Below are 17,885 nucleotides of genomic sequence, written 5' to 3'. Positions count from 1 at the left end.
GTTTGTCTCCAAAGTGAGCAAGATTCTTACTCTGGGCGACGTTAACTTTCCTCTTGCCATGTCTCGCCGTTGTTTCGGCCCCTGCAAAAGGAATACGCGTATAAAAAAATTAATTGGAAGCAAGTTGGGAGCACACTGTGTCAATGAAAGCAGGCGGGCCGTCAAACTTGCTTTGTGACATTCTGCAACAAGCACTGTGTTACACATCAAGGTTTTGGAAAAGCAAAACTAACAAGCACAGGTAGGAAAACTCTCTTAAGAGTCGATTCACCCCGAAAGAACTGCGAGTCGGAGTGAAGTATAGCGGGTCCAATTGAGAAGAATTTTAGTGAGTCTGAGTGAGCTCTAAATTTTTTGCCGGCCTATGATAACAAGACATACACACGCCGACTTACTGGGCAAAAGCAGCGAAAAAAAGAGAGTCGATGAATACACCTTTACCATTATTGGACCAGCGCTAATCTGCCGTTTTTCTTCGATTTTTTTCCCGATTGGTCATTAACCAATTCGCCCAAATGAGTCTTTCCTGATAACGCACACCAGGTTAATACAAGAACAATACTCAGGACTATGTTTTTTTGTTAACCGTATTTAACAGTGCCTTCCGAACCGTAACGTGCAGGCGAGGTGCATAGTAAGCTTACCTTTAGAAGTTATATTGTGCTAGCTTCAGTCTTCACGAGTATTTCGTTAATTTTCAAGTAATGAAAAATAACTCAACAATAAGCTATCACTCACCGAGCTGTCGGACTTGCGAGAAAGTGACTCGATTTAGGCACTACGCTACGCTTACTCGTTACGTAACCACTTGCTTAACTGAGCGCCTTTGTCCGTTTTACCCACCTCCTCCGTGATGCCCTTTCGGGCCTTGTGTGGGCATGCATACATAATTAAGGAGGGTTACCAAAAGACGTCATAGGAAAACATTTACTGGCATGGTGTCGGAACGAAATCTTTTTCGTTTTGGTTTCGTTTAGTCGAAAAAGGTTCACTTCCGTTTTTATTCCGCAACAAAAATGACACGTAATTGCTCATAACGATCACTCTTTTAACACTAAGAAAATTCATACTAAAGTAACGATAAAACAATTGTATTTATCTTTTTCTCATATGCGAACTACAAATTCTTTGAGCCGGCTGATTGCTTTGCGTCGAGGGAGCGAGCATCACTTCAGAAGCAGCTCGTTATCGACTGTGTATTATCCGATAATCGAATCCGCTGATACCACAAAACAAGATTCAGCACCGAAAATGCCTCGTGTCTCGCACACAAAGGCCACTGTCGTTGATACGTACTACATAGCTGGGAAAATACAGCAAAACAAAAAGGGCGAGGATGAAGGGCACGTGACAAGCGAAATTTATTGCGCCAACCATTCGCTTTTATGCGACAGGGCCACACCTCCTTTCCAGGCAACCTACCATGTCACAAAGCAATCTATATTTTCGTGTAAAGACACCGCGTGTACAGGCCGAGTTAAAACACATGCCACCTCAGACAGAATATTCATTTTCTCACAAAACCATCCGTGCGCAGCTCGCATGTAAAATATTGATCGATTGATATGCGGAGTTTAACCTCCCCAAACCAACATATGATTATGAGAGACGCTGTAGTGGAGGGCTCCGGAAATTTCGACCACCTGGGGTTCTTTAACGTGCGCCCAAATGTGAGCAAACGGGCCTCAGCATTTTCGCCTCCATCGGAAATGCAGCCGCGACACGCCGGGATCCAATCTCGAGACCTGCGGGTCACCTTAGCCACTATACCACCGCGGCGGGGCTCACATGTAAAAGGCAAAGATGTGGAAAAAATGATGTCGACGAACTTTAAAACGGCGAAAATTCAACAGACCAACCTCCGTGAAATTTAACAAGCAAAGCCAAAGCAGGCAGGGGTACTGCGATAAGAATTCACGGTTGAAGGAATGCATTAAATGAAGGCTTTGTGGTATAGGACCTCAGCGTGAGTGAGTTAAATAGATGGCTTGCTGATGCAATTGTCTGCCGCTTCCCCGATAAAAGAAGCTTCGAAAATTCTACGTTGTCTTGCACTTCGTTGCCCTCTCCCCCCTCTTTTTTTTTAGAAATTCGGTGTTCTCAAGATTGCGAACACATTGGAACTGTTTGCAGTGATCTGCCAGAAAGATTCCGACTTCATTTCGCACATTCAAATTATGTTCTTTTGCTCGTTCGCTGAAGCACCTTCCAGTTCACACGGTACAAGGATGTTATAGACAACACTTCAAACACATTGAGTCTAGCGCATTCGTACTACAGAGCCAGCCACCTTGAATCTTTGTAGCTGCACATAAATTTAAATGATTTGCACTGGGCGAAGAAAACTACGTGAAAGTTGTGCTCTGATGGCAGGTTGACTCTAAAGGCGGTGCGATATTGTACGCTATGAGAGTGAATGATTGGCGCAATGAAATTCGTATGTAGAATCGGCGTCCATTCTGCGCACTGTGTTCTTAAGTCCTCGTTCTTCTTGCTGTGCCATTTTTTCCAGCTTAGTGCATGTTAACATAACCAAATTAAGCATTTCTCGATGATGAGTGAGGCTCTGGTTGCCACTCTTTTTGTTATACCCAAAATTTCAACACGTCTTCAGCTTGAAATACTTGCCGAAGACATGCATGAATACTATCCCCTCAGCAGATGCATTACTGCTCACGTTGCATGACCTCGGTTCTTCTAAATTGTCAACATTTCCTTTGAACCAAAAGATAAAAATACTGTATAACTACGAACTTTAATAATATGCAACGTTTCGGTTAATTTTTTTGTACCGTTCCAAAATATAGGTTCTTCCGCTTTTTCATGTTTTGTTCCATTCAGGGTCATATATTACACCCTATAGACTATTTCACGGATGGGGTTCGGTTGCGCCATATTGGGCTGTTAACCTTGCCGTTTTGTATTTCGAACAATCAAACGAACAAGGCCATGCTGGGCGTATGAATGCGGTTGTGTTGGTGCACTGAGCGCTTCCCGAGCTTATTCATTCAAAGTACGATATACGACACTAAGCAAAGCATTGGTTTAACAGGTGGCGCCCGCGTAAAGTATTTGGTACGCACTGTGCATAACGGGTTGTCGGTAGCTCTTAGTGGTAGCCTTTGTTCTCCTCATGGTCTTCCTGGCAGGCGCCTTCTTCTTGCTAATCGGTGCCTTCGCGCTGATGGCCGCCTTTTTGTCTGCACAACCACGTGTTACGGGACAGGTCAGCAGAGATCACCGGAGCTCGTTCGAATAATATCCGAGATTATTTGTATTGAAGGGGCCCTGCAACACTTTTTGTGCATGATCAGAAAACGCTGCCGATTGACAGTAGAGGCTCCCGAACACACGCGAGCCAACTATTGTAGCACAGCACGTGGCCTGGAATTCACAATAAATTATCGAAGTCAGCTAAAAACTGCTTTCTCTTCTCTCGACAATGACCAAAAATCACACAACGCCCCATCTATCAGACATTGGCTGATTTGAACATGGCGCGCTCGCTCGTTACAGAGATCGCCGCGGGAGAGCGCTACTGGTCCACGCGTGTGCGCGCTATTACACTGATAAAAGCGCGCATTCAAAGAATAAAAAAAAAGTGCTCAAGGTCGCCAGGCGCGTGTGACGTTATTCTGTGGCCCTGCCATCCCCCCCCCCCCCTGCTTAGCTTCCAGCGCTTTCAGCCGGACGAGAGAAGAGAATGCAATTGTAGCATGCGACAAATCTTTGTAAATCCACGCACACTAAAGGATTTCTAAAATTTTTGCGGTGTTAAATTTGTGAGGAAATAAGCTCTCCCAGTGAATTCATTCCATGGTTACTTAAAAAAGTGTTTCGGGGCCCCTTTAAGCACGAAATTATTTTAGCTCCCGCTTCCGAAAGACTTTATTTTACGCAGATAAAAAAAGAGCTCTCATCCAGGCACTGAGACGAGGTTATCCGGACAGCGTTGGGCGAACAAAACGGGAACATCTGGACAACCATCAAAAAGATTAAAAAAACCGGTTTCTAGCCCCCGCAACCCTTTGTATAGAATCGCATTGCATGCGTTAGTTACTGCCCCATCGCATATAAACATCTTGTTTCCGAATTTTTCGCGTTTTATTTGTAATCTGCAATATTGACGTTTCTTTACTTTTATTGGCCTGCATATACGTGCTATTTGAATTACAGTTCAGTAAGCTGCTCGAAGCTGTACCATTAAAGCGTGCAGCCAAGAGCGCGCTGCATTGACTTACGTTGTTTCGCCTTCTGTTCTGCATAAATGAAAGACAGGAAGGGGGATGGAAATACCTGTAGGTGAATACTCCACATGTCCGCCTGTGTCAGCCTGAGGGCGCAGCAGCACAGGCTCTCTCTAACGCTTACGTACTTGAATGCGCCGCCTCATAGAAGGGAACCTTCCGGTGGTAGCCATCTGGCGAGGAAACAAGATTCGGCTCGTTTTCATTTTTTTCTTACTCTTTTTAAAATGGAATCATCGAATATATTTTGCGTCTATAGGTATACAGTTCAAATAACGAAGGGACAACTAAAAATGTTGGTTGATGTGGTATGTGTAAAAAAGTGAGAAAACGGATATCCCATTATTTCGTGCATGTTAGGCCTCCGTTTTCGGTGCGATGAAGCCACTGATACAAGTGTAACAGTTAAACTTGACCATTGAAGAAAAATGTGATGGAATTACAAATAGCATACCAAAAATACTTGACCAAATCAAATATGAAATTAATATTAAATGATTGGCTTCTCGAAACGTTGGCTGCAACTTCGTATTTTTAAGTTTTTTGTTTTTAGTTTTATAGTTTCTGTTATTACTCTTGATGGACTATTTTGCCGTTTTTGTTTTTCACTTCCATAATGCAATGACCTATATGTAACACTCAAGTGGCTTAGTGTTTTGATATTGCAAAATCCATAGCTTATAGCTTCCTAAAAAGAAAAAAAACAACAACTCACCTCTTGCCTTAGCCACGCGGTAATCTGTAGAAAAATGACGAAGTGATTTTAGTCATGCCACGCACAATTCCACCTAACTGTGTGCCTGTACGTGCACCATTGCTTGCTAGACTATTCTGATAAAACTTCGCGAGCAGAATATTGTCCTATATTTGGAATGGAGCCACCATTAAGGTTTCTAAAAACTAGGGACTGCGTGCAAGATAACCCGAGACGTAAGAGCAAAACATCGGCGTTCTCTTACGTTGCAAAAAGAAGCTTGAGCTACTTTGAACATGTAAACAAATGTTGACACTGGCATTGCTGCTTTCGTGGAGCCCGGGGATATTTTTTATCTTTCTGTTGCTCAAGAGATAAAAGGCCTTTTGTTTCAACACTTCGCTTTTTCGTTTTTCTATTCACATCTTAAGATGTAGACAATGAATTTATTGAAGTGGTTAAGACTCAGTGAAAAAGGCGTCGACGCGTTGGAAGCTTAGGACATGACTTATAACTTATTTAAACAGTGAGGCCAGTGATAACTGATTCCTGATAATTTTGATAGCCTGCGTGCGACTTACGGAATGGGTCATCGTCGTTGAACACCTTGAAATCTGTAACGGAATAAGGGGGCCAGTTACACACGTTTTAAATCTTCAATGCAAGAATGGTGTCACGCGGCATTTTGCTAGGAATAGGTATGCAAATCATGCGGTGATCAAGTGGTCACTTGCGCGTTTCTGAATTTGAAAACCTTCTCGTATTGCCCTAGCGTACGAGTACTTTGCCTCATAACGTTAATATCTTGCGGCAAAGCGTCTGTAGAATCACTGTTTATATATCTTTGTTACGTCTGGAATCGCTACAAATAAACGGCGACTTCGTTTCCCAGTTTGACAAACTCACACAAGCCGACACACACTCACACGCGCGCACAGATTGCCCAGGTGCGGTGGTCTAGTAACTAAGGTACTCGGCTGCTGACCAGCAGGTCGCGCGATCGAATCCCGCCTGCGGCGGCCGCATTTTCGATGGAGGCGAAAATGCCGTAGACCCGTGTGCTCAAATTTAGGTGCACGTTAAAAGATCTCAGGTGGTCGAAATTACCGGTTTCCTCCACTACGGCGTCTATCATATCATATGTTCGTTTCGGGACGTTAAAGCCCACATATCAATATATCATGCGCACAGATTACGAACGAAAGCGTAGGAATAGACCCAGTGCCTTTTTTTTCTTTTGTTAGATCCAAACATATAATGCTGGAATAGCATAAATGCATAATATCTAGCTTTTATTAAATAAGATGCAGCTGTTATGCACATATAGAAATGCACATGACAGCATCAACAGAGGAAAAGTGTAATTCAAAGTTTCGACTGGAGTCTGGTCATCGTGCAGTAATATACATCTGGGTATACCACTTTTACGAAACGTCCAATCTTGCTTTCAGATTTTTCGTTTTAGCTCATCAATAGCTATAAAAACTGCATAGTCGCCAATACATTCATCATAGATGCGCGCGTGCATGCTTTAAAAAAAAAAAAAACGAAGTTCCTCATCGACAAACTGCTGCTTTAAGAACCCCAGGTGGTCTAAATTTCCGGAGCCCTCCACTACGGCGTCTCTCATAATCATATAGTGGTTTTGGGACGTCAAACCCCACATATCAATCAATCAAACTGCTGCTTTAGTGGGCAGCGCACGTTTTTGCTTTTGCGTCACTGCTCACATTTATTCATTTTGTGTCGCGACTTAGCTGTGTAACATGTGCGATAGCGGTCCTGCAGTCACGGCCGAAACACTGGAAGCGCACCCAACCTATAGATATATACACGGGGTGCCCCAGTCAACTCGCAGCACGATTAAAAAAACTGCTAGCTGATTGATTGATTGATTGATATGTGGGGTTTAACGTCCCAAAACCGCCATATGACTATGATAGACGCCGTAGTCGAGGGCTCCGGAAATTTTGACCACGTGGGGTTCTTTAACGTGCACCCAAATCTGAGCACACGGGCCTCGACATTTCCGCCTCCATCAGAAATGGAGCCGCCGCAGCCGGGATTTGAACCCGCGACCTGCGGGTCAGCAGCCGAGTACCTTAGCCACTAGACCACCGCGGCGGGGCAAAAAAAAAAAAAACAACCTACTGCATATTGTTCCTAGTACAGTTGACTAGCTGATAATAGTTTTTGTTAATTATATTCGATTACGTGGACTAATTAACCATTTAATTCTAAAACTGCTGTTCTAATCGTTGGCCCCGCCGCGGTGGTCTAGTGGCTAAGGCTAAAGTACTCGGCTGCTGACCCGCAGGGCGCGGGTTCGATTACCGGCTGCGGCGGCTGCATTTCCGATGGAGGCGGAAATGTTGTAGGCCCGTGTGCTCAGATTTGGGTGCACGTTAAAGAACCCCACGTGGTCAAAATTTCCGGAGCCCTCGACTACGGCGTCTATCATAGTCATATGGCGGTTTTGGGACGTTAAACCCCACATATCAATCAATCAATCAATCAATCAATCAATCAATCAATTAATTAATTAATCAATCAATCAATCAATCAATCATGTCGTTGGAGAATACAACGCACGAACGGCAGGCATGCATCGTTATGTCATTTTTGAAGCAGTAGCTAGGCATTACGTTCGACGGTCTCTAAGTTTGTAAAATTTGTACAATTTGTTACCGAGCTTGTGCCGACCAACTATGAAGGAAGTCAAAGTGTTGTAAACAATCTCTGTATTTTGCGCAATCTGTAACTAGAACCTAGACAATTACCTATTTGTTGTACAGTCAGTCATACCGTCATCATCATCATCATCATCATCAGCCTGGCTATGTTTACTGCAAAACAAAGGCCTCTCCCATGTTTCCGCCAGGCAACTCTGTCCTGTGCTTGCTGCTGCCACTTTATACCCGCATACTTCTTAATCTCATCTGCCCACCTAATCTTCTGTCTCCCCCTAACCCGCTTGCCTTCTCTGGGAATCCAGTTAGTTACCTTTAATGACCAGCGGTTATCCTGCCTTCGCGCTACATGCCCGGCCCATGTCCATTTCTTCTTCTTGATTTCAACTATGATACCCTTGACGCCGGTTTGTTCCCTGATCACTCTTCTCTCTTCTTGTCTCTTAAGTAGCTAACGTGGTTGCTTGGGCGAGTTGGTACGACATGATTCACATAAAAAACAGCGCCAATAACGAGAGACTAGAAAAAGAAGGAGACAGACAGCGGCACTGACAGCGGCATCAGCGGCATCAGTGCCGCTGTCTGTCTCCTTCTTTTTCTAGTCTCTCGTTATTGGCGCTGTTTTTTATGTGAATCATGTCTCTTAAGGTCACGCCTATCATTTTCCTTTCCATCACTTGCTGCGCTGTCCTCAATTTAAGCTGAACCCTCTTTGTAAGAATAAGAATAAAAATGGGGTGGAGCACATTTGGCAAGCACTCCCAAATCATGACTGGTAGATTGCCATTATCCCTCAAGGGGATGGTATATAACAGCTGCGTCTTGCCGGTACTTGTCTATGGAGCAGAAACGTGGAGTCATACCGTATTTCTTCATAAGCCGTATTCAATGAGCCACTCAGATCACATTTGGCAGTTGTCTGCTGGCAGCCAGCGTTCTTAAACAATTAAAATATTTTGAAGTTGCTGCAGAGACTGGCTACTGCCTTCACCGAAGCGATCTTGTGTAGCAACATATATTTAATATACGTTTACCTCATCGTTTGTGCTCTCTTCGTCCAAAGTCAGTCTCACATTCAAATGAGGACGTCATATCGCAAAATATTAGAAAAATAAACATATTCATCGCCTCTGTAATACTATCTTGTAGTACGTAAATCGATCTCGGAAACGAGTTACTTAAAATGCAATGATTTGAAGAGAACTTCAATCGGCTTGGTCGTGCGATGCTTTGCGATACACTCAAAAACGATTATTCATTAAAAACTTGTTGAGCCACACTCATACGTATGGTTTTGAGATCGTGATGCTGTGATTAATTCGAAATTTTTCGACTTTATAATTTTAGAAAGCAACATTTTTGTTCACGTCCTATTGTCTTATTGAATGTTTTCATTCGACCCTTTAAAAATACTGCTGGATCCTGAAATAACACTCTTGTAGATATACAGACTAACTATTGATTTATTGATTGACTCTTTGACTTGATTGATTTATTTGTATTACATGGAGAGTGATGACGACTTGGGTGCGAAATAACTAGGCCAATAACGTAACACTCCAAATTTTATTTTTTCAAGTGGGCTTCACTGCATAAAATGTATGTAAAAGAAGTGTACTTCCAGGAGAAAAAAAATAACCCTCCGTCACCTGATTAGCGAGGTTTTGTAAGTCAGCAGCGCTCCTATTAAAGATGAGCTAGATTGTAATGAGTAATAGGCATAATAAAAGATGGTGACAGATTGCGCGAGAAGAGTACACCAATCAGAACAGCGTGGATTAAGATTTCTAATACGTAGTGAACGCACCATTGGACTCCGAGTCCTCGACCGACACTAGTTTTGCTATGGGTGGTGGTGCCGCTGGACCTGGTGGTGCCGCTGAAATATAAAAATGTAAGCAGCATTTTTCTGTTTTTTTTCTCTTGGGCAATCATTTCGCGTCACTTAACAAAGAGAAGTAAATTGACAATGTACATCAAACTAAGCTTCACAGGCAGATTGAACGTTGAATTAGGTAAGGTTTTTTTATTGTATTAAATACGCTGCGTGACTAGGTTACTGATAAACAATGGTAAAAGCACTAATTTGCGAGAAAAAAATGTCTTTCTTTTTAGTGTCCTTTTAATACCGTAGTGGAACTAGAGAAAACTCAATATATAGTAAAACAACAAAAGCGTTCCCTTAAATGCAAATGCCTTCACAAAAAAAAAAAAAAAAACCCCTATCGGAAGGTTACAGCGCATCCTGGAGTGCGTTTTGATGACAGCATAGTCTCGTTAAATGATCGGTGGTGATGCAATTTTCCAACAACGCTTACCTGATGTGACGTTCTGGTTGACGTCTGAAAAAAGAAAGGAAGAAGTATGGTGACTTTAACAGACAAATTGCAATATTATGTGGACGCCAAGTTGATCGCTTGTCGTAGGGCATCGCATTCTCGGCCATCTTTGCCTTTACAGGGTTCTTTCTAAGTAGACGACATCGACTGTCTTGCGCATTATCAGTGTACGTAGTCTACATGGTTCGATAAAAACACGTCAGCATGGAACTCGACTGACTTACGTGTACATGTTAAAACCTCAACATTTTAAGCCAAGCCCTAAAATGGGCTGTTGGTGTAGGCGTCAACACATGACGTCCCCATAAAACATCATCATGTTGCCAAAATTTGTGACGTCGCATGACATGACGCCATCTGATGATGGTCGTCACTCGGTCAAAGGTCACGAAGACAGAGTGAAACCAGGCGAGGTGCATAAAGCTTGCAATTAGGGGTGTGCGAATGTTCGAGTTTCGAATTCCTATCGAGTAATAACTAATCGAATAACTTGGCTTTCGAATAGCTTGTTTTCGAAGTTTTGAATAACTCGGCCGGGCGATTATGAACGGGAGCCCGAAGATTTTTGGTCCCGAAGCACCCATGACATTGAAGCACAGCATTACCATCGTCAGATGAGCTGCAAACACCGTTAACGACAGGGTGCAAGAACCTGAATTCATGTCATGCGTTTCTGCATGAGAATATGTAGTCTTTTGGTAGCAGTCACTCGCCGCGCTGCGCTCGAGGGCATGAACAGGTTCACCAATATCTTTGGGCTTCCTTTCGATTTTCAATAAACCTGCTTTATTCGGTACTATTCGACACTCAATATTTTTAAGCACTATTTGACCCTATTCGATTCGAAATGAAATTTCACTATTCGCACATTATTACTATGTCTGAGATCCTGGGGCTTTGCTGAACCACCCTAGGTGCAGAAGCATTCGGTGAAGGGCGAGGGGATCGACTGAGCAAAGAAAGGAGTTGTATTTCGCTTTCAAATCATCTGGGGCAAAGCATAATCCGTGCTCCTCTTAGCAAGAGAACGTGCCACTCTGAAAATGATACGCCTTGCAGCAGACAATTAGTACACCTTGCAGCAGAAAATTAGTAAATTAGTGTAATTCTTTCTTCTATTGTTACGTACACTGGCTGGGCTTGGTTAGCTGCGAGCGTGTTTCAATTTATTTGCTGCACTGATGATGGGGAAATCCCTTGCGCCAACCTCGACGTAGTGCTAGTATACCGTCGAGAAGCGAACTGCGCGTCAGGAGAACGCTTACTCTTGCAGCGTGTCCACCACCGATACTGCATGCGCTTGTGTCCAAATATTCGAACGTTCTTGTCAAACTCAAAATGAGTGCAGAAGTGTATACGGAAAATTTCGCCGGCTTCTTTAAACGCCTTTTAGCGCGTGCAACTCTTGCATTCCCTACTAAGTCGGGGTTGTTGCCTTTCTAAAGTCCATACATTGTCCACAAATCAAGTCTTCATATTTCTCCGTGCATTCGCGCTATCGCATAGCTTCATGGTGTTGTGACGAAATCGGAAAATAATGTCGGCGTGTATGTGCATATGTAGGCTACACACTACATAGAGTACATCTGTCGAAGAAAAATTCGACAACGTATAATGAGGCGATGTTCTCGCATGTCAGCAAAACTCGTGAAAGTACAGTTCACTGCCATTTCAAAAGTTGTTTCAGTAAAGAATACAAAAATCCTGCGTCGTCCTGCTTGCGGCTGTGTCGATCGATGTTACACCTACTTAACGTTTACTTTTGTTGCCTCTCAATGAGCCACATAGTAGTGTGGTAACAAGGCATTCAGCTGTATAGACTTTAGATGGGATAACTTTTGAGGACTAAAGAGGCCTAAATTTCATGAGGTCGTTAACGGTAAGCGCCACCTGAAAAGCCAAATGCACTACTGTGAAACCTGAGGAAGCGATTCCCGTTCGCAGACTTCTCCCTGCCCCGTTTACCAAACCGTCAATGACGTCAATGTCTTAGCTAAGCGTGAAAGCTTTCAAACGACACGAGCACGATCTTGTTAGTGAGATTTGCGAATCTGGTATGTGACATGCGCGGTACTGTTTGCAGCGTTTCGACGACTTCCCGATTGTTACAGCAGTTGACATACGTGTCAACAAGTTTCGTCTGGTTCGTCCCGCCTGCAAATATTCGCCGCAGAAGCTCGAGAAATGCCAGTAGGGGGAGCATTCGTGCTTTATGACGAGGCGATGGGGCCATCTCGTGCGCAGCACAGGAGTGAGGCGCATGTTTCCGGGGTGTTTTCGTCAATCTACAGTGGCTAGAATAGTCAATCCTTCAATTTGAGACATTGCTCGTTCATTTCAACCCGGTTTTGAGCGTTGATAGGCTGCGCATGAGATGTATGGACCATGAAGCCTGGCCCCTGAAGTGACTTGAAAACGATTTCGTGTGATGTGAATGACTAGAAATTTTTTTAAGCAAGGCCCAAGTCTTGCTAGTGTTCTAAGTAGTACGAAGCGTGCTCTAAGACAGACAAATGCCGCTTTGGAAAATTCGAGACCACTTGATGGTATTCGTCGGCGCCAGCGACACCCCCCGTGATCCATATAGAATTATCTTGCACTTATTGTCACTGCGTACGTACCGAGTCGCTGCTTCATGAGAATGGACAGACCGATCACTCCTCCCACCACCATGACGACAATGATAACGCTGCACACGTAGACCACCGAATCTGGCACCACGGGGTCCTGCTTGGGTCCTCCGGCCGCCGGCACGGGGGCGGCGTCACCGGCGACGCTGCTGTCCACCGACGACAGCTCCGTCCTGCGAGTGTCGCACGAATTCTAAACGCCGCAACAATACACACGTGTACTCACGACGAATGCATTTTCTATTGTGGTAGCTGTACTTTGTGACTACCTGCTTACATGGTTCGTTGTAATACCTGCATAAATATAACAATAGGCCGAGGAGATGCAGGACCGAGTGCTGCCTGTGACGTGAGAGAAGTAATCGCTCAGGAATGTGTACCGATAGATGCACGAAGAAACAGCGTTCGTGGCTTTTGAAATGCATGGGTGGTACATACTCCGTTCCGCTGACCTGTGGGAAAACACATAAGGGCTATACAGCCTGGTCCCTCTAAAGATATATGGGCCAGACAGAACTTGCTTCGGTGCTCGCTCTGTCCTACCAGACAGGGTACGCGAGCCCGACAACTGATATTCATCCTGAACAGCCGTCTACTGGGTTCCCCAAACATATCTCGCCTAGAAATGGTGCGCACAGGTTCAGTAACCGAGCAATGTACAGGAGCTACTGGCAACTGGGTCATAGGGGCATCGGACCTATTTTGTCATTGTTTAATGTGGATGATTATGGCGACGCATGCAGGTTTCAGCCTGATGTTGTCGGAGGCCAATGGCAGTCTGCTGGGAGAAGCGCCCAATCATTTCATTTTCACCTTCGCATGTATTGCGAAGCTCAGTTGCTTTCCGGTCTGACCAACAACGGGGAGGGGGTTGTTCAGTAAGGAGACTTTGCCTCCCCCCCCAATTCCCCCTAATAAAAACTTGCTTCTCCCACTAAAGGGACCAATGTGTAGATGCGAAGCAGTGGGCGCTAACACTTACACTGACGGCGACGTTAACGCTGTCGCTCAGCGCAGCGTTGCGAAGGAGAGAAACCTGGTGAGGCACAAAAGTGAGAGTGAGAACATTTATTGAAAAAAAAAGAGAGGTGCAGCCCTTTAGAGGCTTCATGGTGGGTAGAGTCCTTATTCCGGGACCCCATTAGTGACACTTGATAACCTAGCCCTCTGGACTAGGGCCCTTTAGGCTTGAAGGTCCGAGCAACCCAGCAGGGTCGCCGCCCACTCCTCTGTGGTTGGGTTAAGGTTGGGGGGAAGAGCTGAGTTGAACTGGCAAGCCCAAACGATGTAGTAGATGTCAGCCACCTGCCCACAGTATTGGCACTTGCCAGTGAAGGAGGAATCAAAATGTTGCATGATTGCCGGGCACAATAAAGTATTGGGGAAAAGTCTCAGCAAGATGCGTTCATCAGCCTTCCCCAGCCCCTTGCAGTAAGTGGGTATTGACGATGCTGATCCCTGTAATAGGTCGCATCTTTGAATGTCAGCAGATATCCGCCTTAGGGTTGCAGGCAATGAGGATCTATGCGGGATGCCAGGTGAACAAGTGTTCGGGCCGCCGTGTTCGCGGTTTCATTTCCCATTAAGCCCTGGTGGCCTGGAGTCCAGACTAGGCAACGAGGGGTAGGGTCAATACCCTGGTTGCTATAGGTCTGCGAAATCTTTCCGCTAGTGGTGTGATGCAATCAGCTTCATAGTCTCGACATGCACCACGCGAATCTGATATGATACATTGAGATTGATGGTCGGAGGCAGCAAGGGTAATAGCTACCTCTTCCGCTTGTGTTGTGCCAGTAGCTTTGAAAGTGAATCCATCTACTTGCTTTTCCTCGTGAATTGCCACTACCGTATACCACCCCCCGCAGTATAAGGACCAGCCACATCCACGTAAACGACTCCGTGAGGCGCAAAGCACGCAGTGCTGGACCAGCGTTTCCTACTGGAACATGGCAATGGCCGATGAGAGACAGAAGACTCCGATTGGACACAGAGATGGGCAGTCAGCTTTTGGTTAGCGCGCACGCTGCGAATTTTTGGGGGCGAAGCTCTCTATGCCGTGGGTCGTGCGTCTGCGATGTATGTAGTCGTCGTAGTAGCAAGTAGCCACCTCCACGAGCGGACTAGAGGAGTGGCACGCGCGCACTCTTTTCAATGAGGAGGAAACCCACGCACGTTATAATCATAAACAAGGATATAGTTGTTTCTAATGAGTTAACTTACAGAGATGACTATTGGTGACAATCTCCAATAAAATGTGCCTTGAATTTGATGCTTACCAAAAAAAAAAGAAAGAAACTAGTATAAGAAGGACGCACTTTGCGCACTATCTGACTAGAAAGGGTTGCCACGTTAAAATCGCTGGCACGTAACCTCATTGGTTTTAGTGAAGTTTAGCGAGGGTTGGGCCACAGTGCCATGAACTAGAGAATCAGTATATAGCCATGAACTAGAGGCGGTGAAAGGTGGGAAGTAGACACGAAGCACAGGCCGTATAAAGTGCGCGAGTACCACTTCTAGTTTAGTCTTTGGAATGTCCGTTGGATGGCGGTACTCGTATATGCTGAATATATGATGAAAAGATGCGGGATGGCGGTACTTGAAGTGTTCACAAGATGGACGGACGGATGGATGTATAGATGGACAGGCAGACAGACAGATGCACGGAAACACGCACGGATGTATGGATGGATGGACGCATGGATGGACGAACGCAGGGATGGGCGCATGGATGGACGGATGCATGGACGGACGGATGGTCACAGAGACGGACGGACGTTTCGTCCCACTCATCATGCACTCTGTGGATATACTGAGATTTTTTTTTTATTCTTCAACAACGCCTAGAAGAAATCCCTTACCGGCACTACCATGGAGGTCAAGATCCAGTGCCTACATATACGGGGTAGCCGGTGGAACCGTTGTGCAGCGCGAGCAGTTGGTTTTTCCAATAAAAAATTGGCAGCATATCCACGGAGTGAATGATGGAGAGTGGGGCGAAGCATTCGTCCGTCCACTCGTTCTTGCTTCCGTCAGTCCATGCGTCCGTCTGTGTGACCGTTCATGCGTCCATCTGCACGTCCGTGCGTGCGTCTGTTCGTGCGTCCATCCCTGCGTTCGTCCATGCATCTGCCCCTGCGTCCGTTCATGCGTCCATCCATGCATGTCTGTGTGTCCGTTCGTCCATCTATTCAACACTCCAAGTACTGCCATCTCACATCTTTTCATCATATATTCCCCATATAGAAGCACCACCACCCAGCGGACATTCCAAGGACTGAACGAGAGGTGGCACACGCACACTTTCTTACGGCTTGCGCTTCGTGTCTACTTCCCACCTTTAACCACCTCGAGTTCACGGTATATACTAGTTCACTGTATTCATGGCACTGCGGCTAAACGCTCGCTAAACCTTTATAAAACGAAGGAGGTTACGCCTCGCGGGTATAACGTAGCAACCTTTTGCTGTCAGATAGTCCTCAATGTACATTCCAATGGCTGCTAATGGGAAATGAGAGACAGGAGAATTCGGCTTTTACTTTCTTACGGCTTGCGCTTCGTGTCTACTTCCCACCTTTAACCACCTCGAGTTCATTCATATTATATACTAGTTCATTGTATTCATGGCACTGCGCCTCAACGCTCGCTAAACCTTTCTAAAACTAAGGAGGTTACGCCCAGCGAGGAGAGAAAGTGGTGGGGTGGGGGGAGCGAGCGTAGACGCTGCCTGCGTCGGCTTTGCGACTTCCTTTCTGCGCGTTTTCTTGATTGCCAAGCGTGGTGGCGTTGAATTGCGACAGTCATTTTAGTTATATAAACCACGTAGTCTTTCTTTTGAGTGTCTCCCTGAGAACGAAATGTTTCTATTGTGTCTTCGTGAACGTTTTGTAATGATCAGCCCGGCTGTTTTCCCTGCCATCCTTCGCTCCGTGCCCCGAATCTCGCGGTGATAACAATAGTGTGGCACAATCGGAGCCCCTGACAAAGTGATGCAGCAAAGGCATCGAGTCAGCACTGAATGGTCATTTAGCCAGCACATGAAATGACCATGTAGCCAGCACATAAAGCCGCTCTGGCTTTTACCGAAACAGTGACTGGTTGCTATTTATAACGCTTTTCCAAATAATTAACCATCACGTACTTGAACAAACGAGATTTTCAGCCGTTAAAAGTGGATTGTCAGGGATTACATCGCAATGAAGAAAGAAAAAAAGATGGAAAGGTTTTTACAGTGCTTTCTTTAAGCCGAAGAAAATTACCCTTCTCTGATTAGTAAATTACCCTATGGCGCAAAACTCTGAGAAGGCTGAGTCAGAAGACGCGCAGGGAGGAAATGCAAGTGGCGATGCCACCTTAAAGTTCCGGCACAAACTCGCTGTGACGTATGATTTCGGCAGTGTCTGCTAAAAGCGAAAATTTGTCAATCGATGAAAATACTTTTCGATGGACCAGAGACATAAAAGTTCTTGGAAAGTTCATCGACCCAATGTGAAGTTTTACAAATGAAGTTTTTATATTTCTATTCTGTGAATAAAGCTATGACGGTGAAACTGTAAGTTGTGATTTTGAATAACAATTTATTCGTTTAGAAATATTTACCGTTTTTTTTATTGTACGTTTGAGAAAACGTGTCTCGATTTCTGCCTCTTTTTGCAGCGAGTTTCAGACGCAGTGCGCGAGAAAATATGCGCAAAGTTATTAAAGGCACGTTGCTGGCAAATTTTAACATTTTCCAACGCTGGAAAAACGGGACCGTCGCACCTTCGTTGCATCAATGCACGCGAGCAATACAGCTAGCTGCATGCTCGTTGACACGTTGAAAAGGAGTTGGGTGGCTCGTCGTTTCCTGCTCGTAGGCACGTTTTTAACGAAAAAAAAAGAACGAAGAAAATGATCTAGACTGAGCTCCGGCATGTCCGGCTTGCAGCCGCTCGGCTCATTTTTAGAAGCTTGTTTTTTTTAATCTATTTTTTCCCCTTAGATACAGTGTCACCGCCGTGGTACCGGCCTGTGACACTCGGCCGGTTTCGCGCCCCTTATATCGAAGTGGCCCGTGCCGATGGGAGGGTGCGCGGCCTTTCGTAAGAGAGCGCGCACGAAAAAGCTGTATGACTGCGGCACGCACACAGAATGTGCCGAGCAGCGCCGCGGGGGATCTTTCTCGCAAACGGGCAATCGAGGTCGTCGAGGCGAGTGAGGCGAATTCGTGACTTGCTTCCCCGAGCAGCGACGGCGAACAGCTCGACGGAGTGCCGCAAAATCGGCCGCGAGACAAACGTCTCGGTGAA

General features: G+C 45.3%; 2 protein-coding genes across 2 annotated transcripts in view; one reads left to right on the top strand and one right to left on the bottom strand.

Moving 5' to 3' along the window:
• Positions 1 to 17,885, top strand: part of LOC119159430 (chitotriosidase-1) — a 201,949-nt gene that overhangs the window by 8,852 nt on the left and 175,212 nt on the right. The gene's annotated exons all lie outside the window — the stretch shown is intronic.
• Positions 1 to 17,885, bottom strand: part of LOC142764453 (uncharacterized) — a 42,927-nt gene that overhangs the window by 22,825 nt on the left and 2,217 nt on the right. Inside the window, exons 3-11 of the mRNA XM_075865204.1 lie at positions 12,592 to 12,773; positions 9,950 to 9,973; positions 9,439 to 9,510; positions 5,523 to 5,555; positions 4,963 to 4,986; positions 4,376 to 4,420; positions 4,242 to 4,259; positions 3,084 to 3,200; positions 31 to 81 (exon numbers count right to left, since the gene is read on the bottom strand). Coding sequence (XP_075721319.1) covers positions 31 to 81; positions 3,084 to 3,200; positions 4,242 to 4,259; positions 4,376 to 4,420; positions 4,963 to 4,986; positions 5,523 to 5,555; positions 9,439 to 9,510; positions 9,950 to 9,973; positions 12,592 to 12,773 — 566 coding nt within the window. The remainder of the gene's footprint in view (positions 1 to 30; positions 82 to 3,083; positions 3,201 to 4,241; positions 4,260 to 4,375; positions 4,421 to 4,962; positions 4,987 to 5,522; positions 5,556 to 9,438; positions 9,511 to 9,949; positions 9,974 to 12,591; positions 12,774 to 17,885) is intronic.

The sequence above is a fragment of the Rhipicephalus microplus genome, chromosome 1, assembly GCF_043290135.1.
Source record: "Rhipicephalus microplus isolate Deutch F79 chromosome 1, USDA_Rmic, whole genome shotgun sequence".
In the NCBI taxonomy this organism is placed as follows: Eukaryota; Metazoa; Arthropoda; class Arachnida; order Ixodida; family Ixodidae; genus Rhipicephalus; species Rhipicephalus microplus.
Note: the sequence above shows the minus strand (reverse complement) of the source record. Positions and strands in the feature narration are given on the sequence as shown.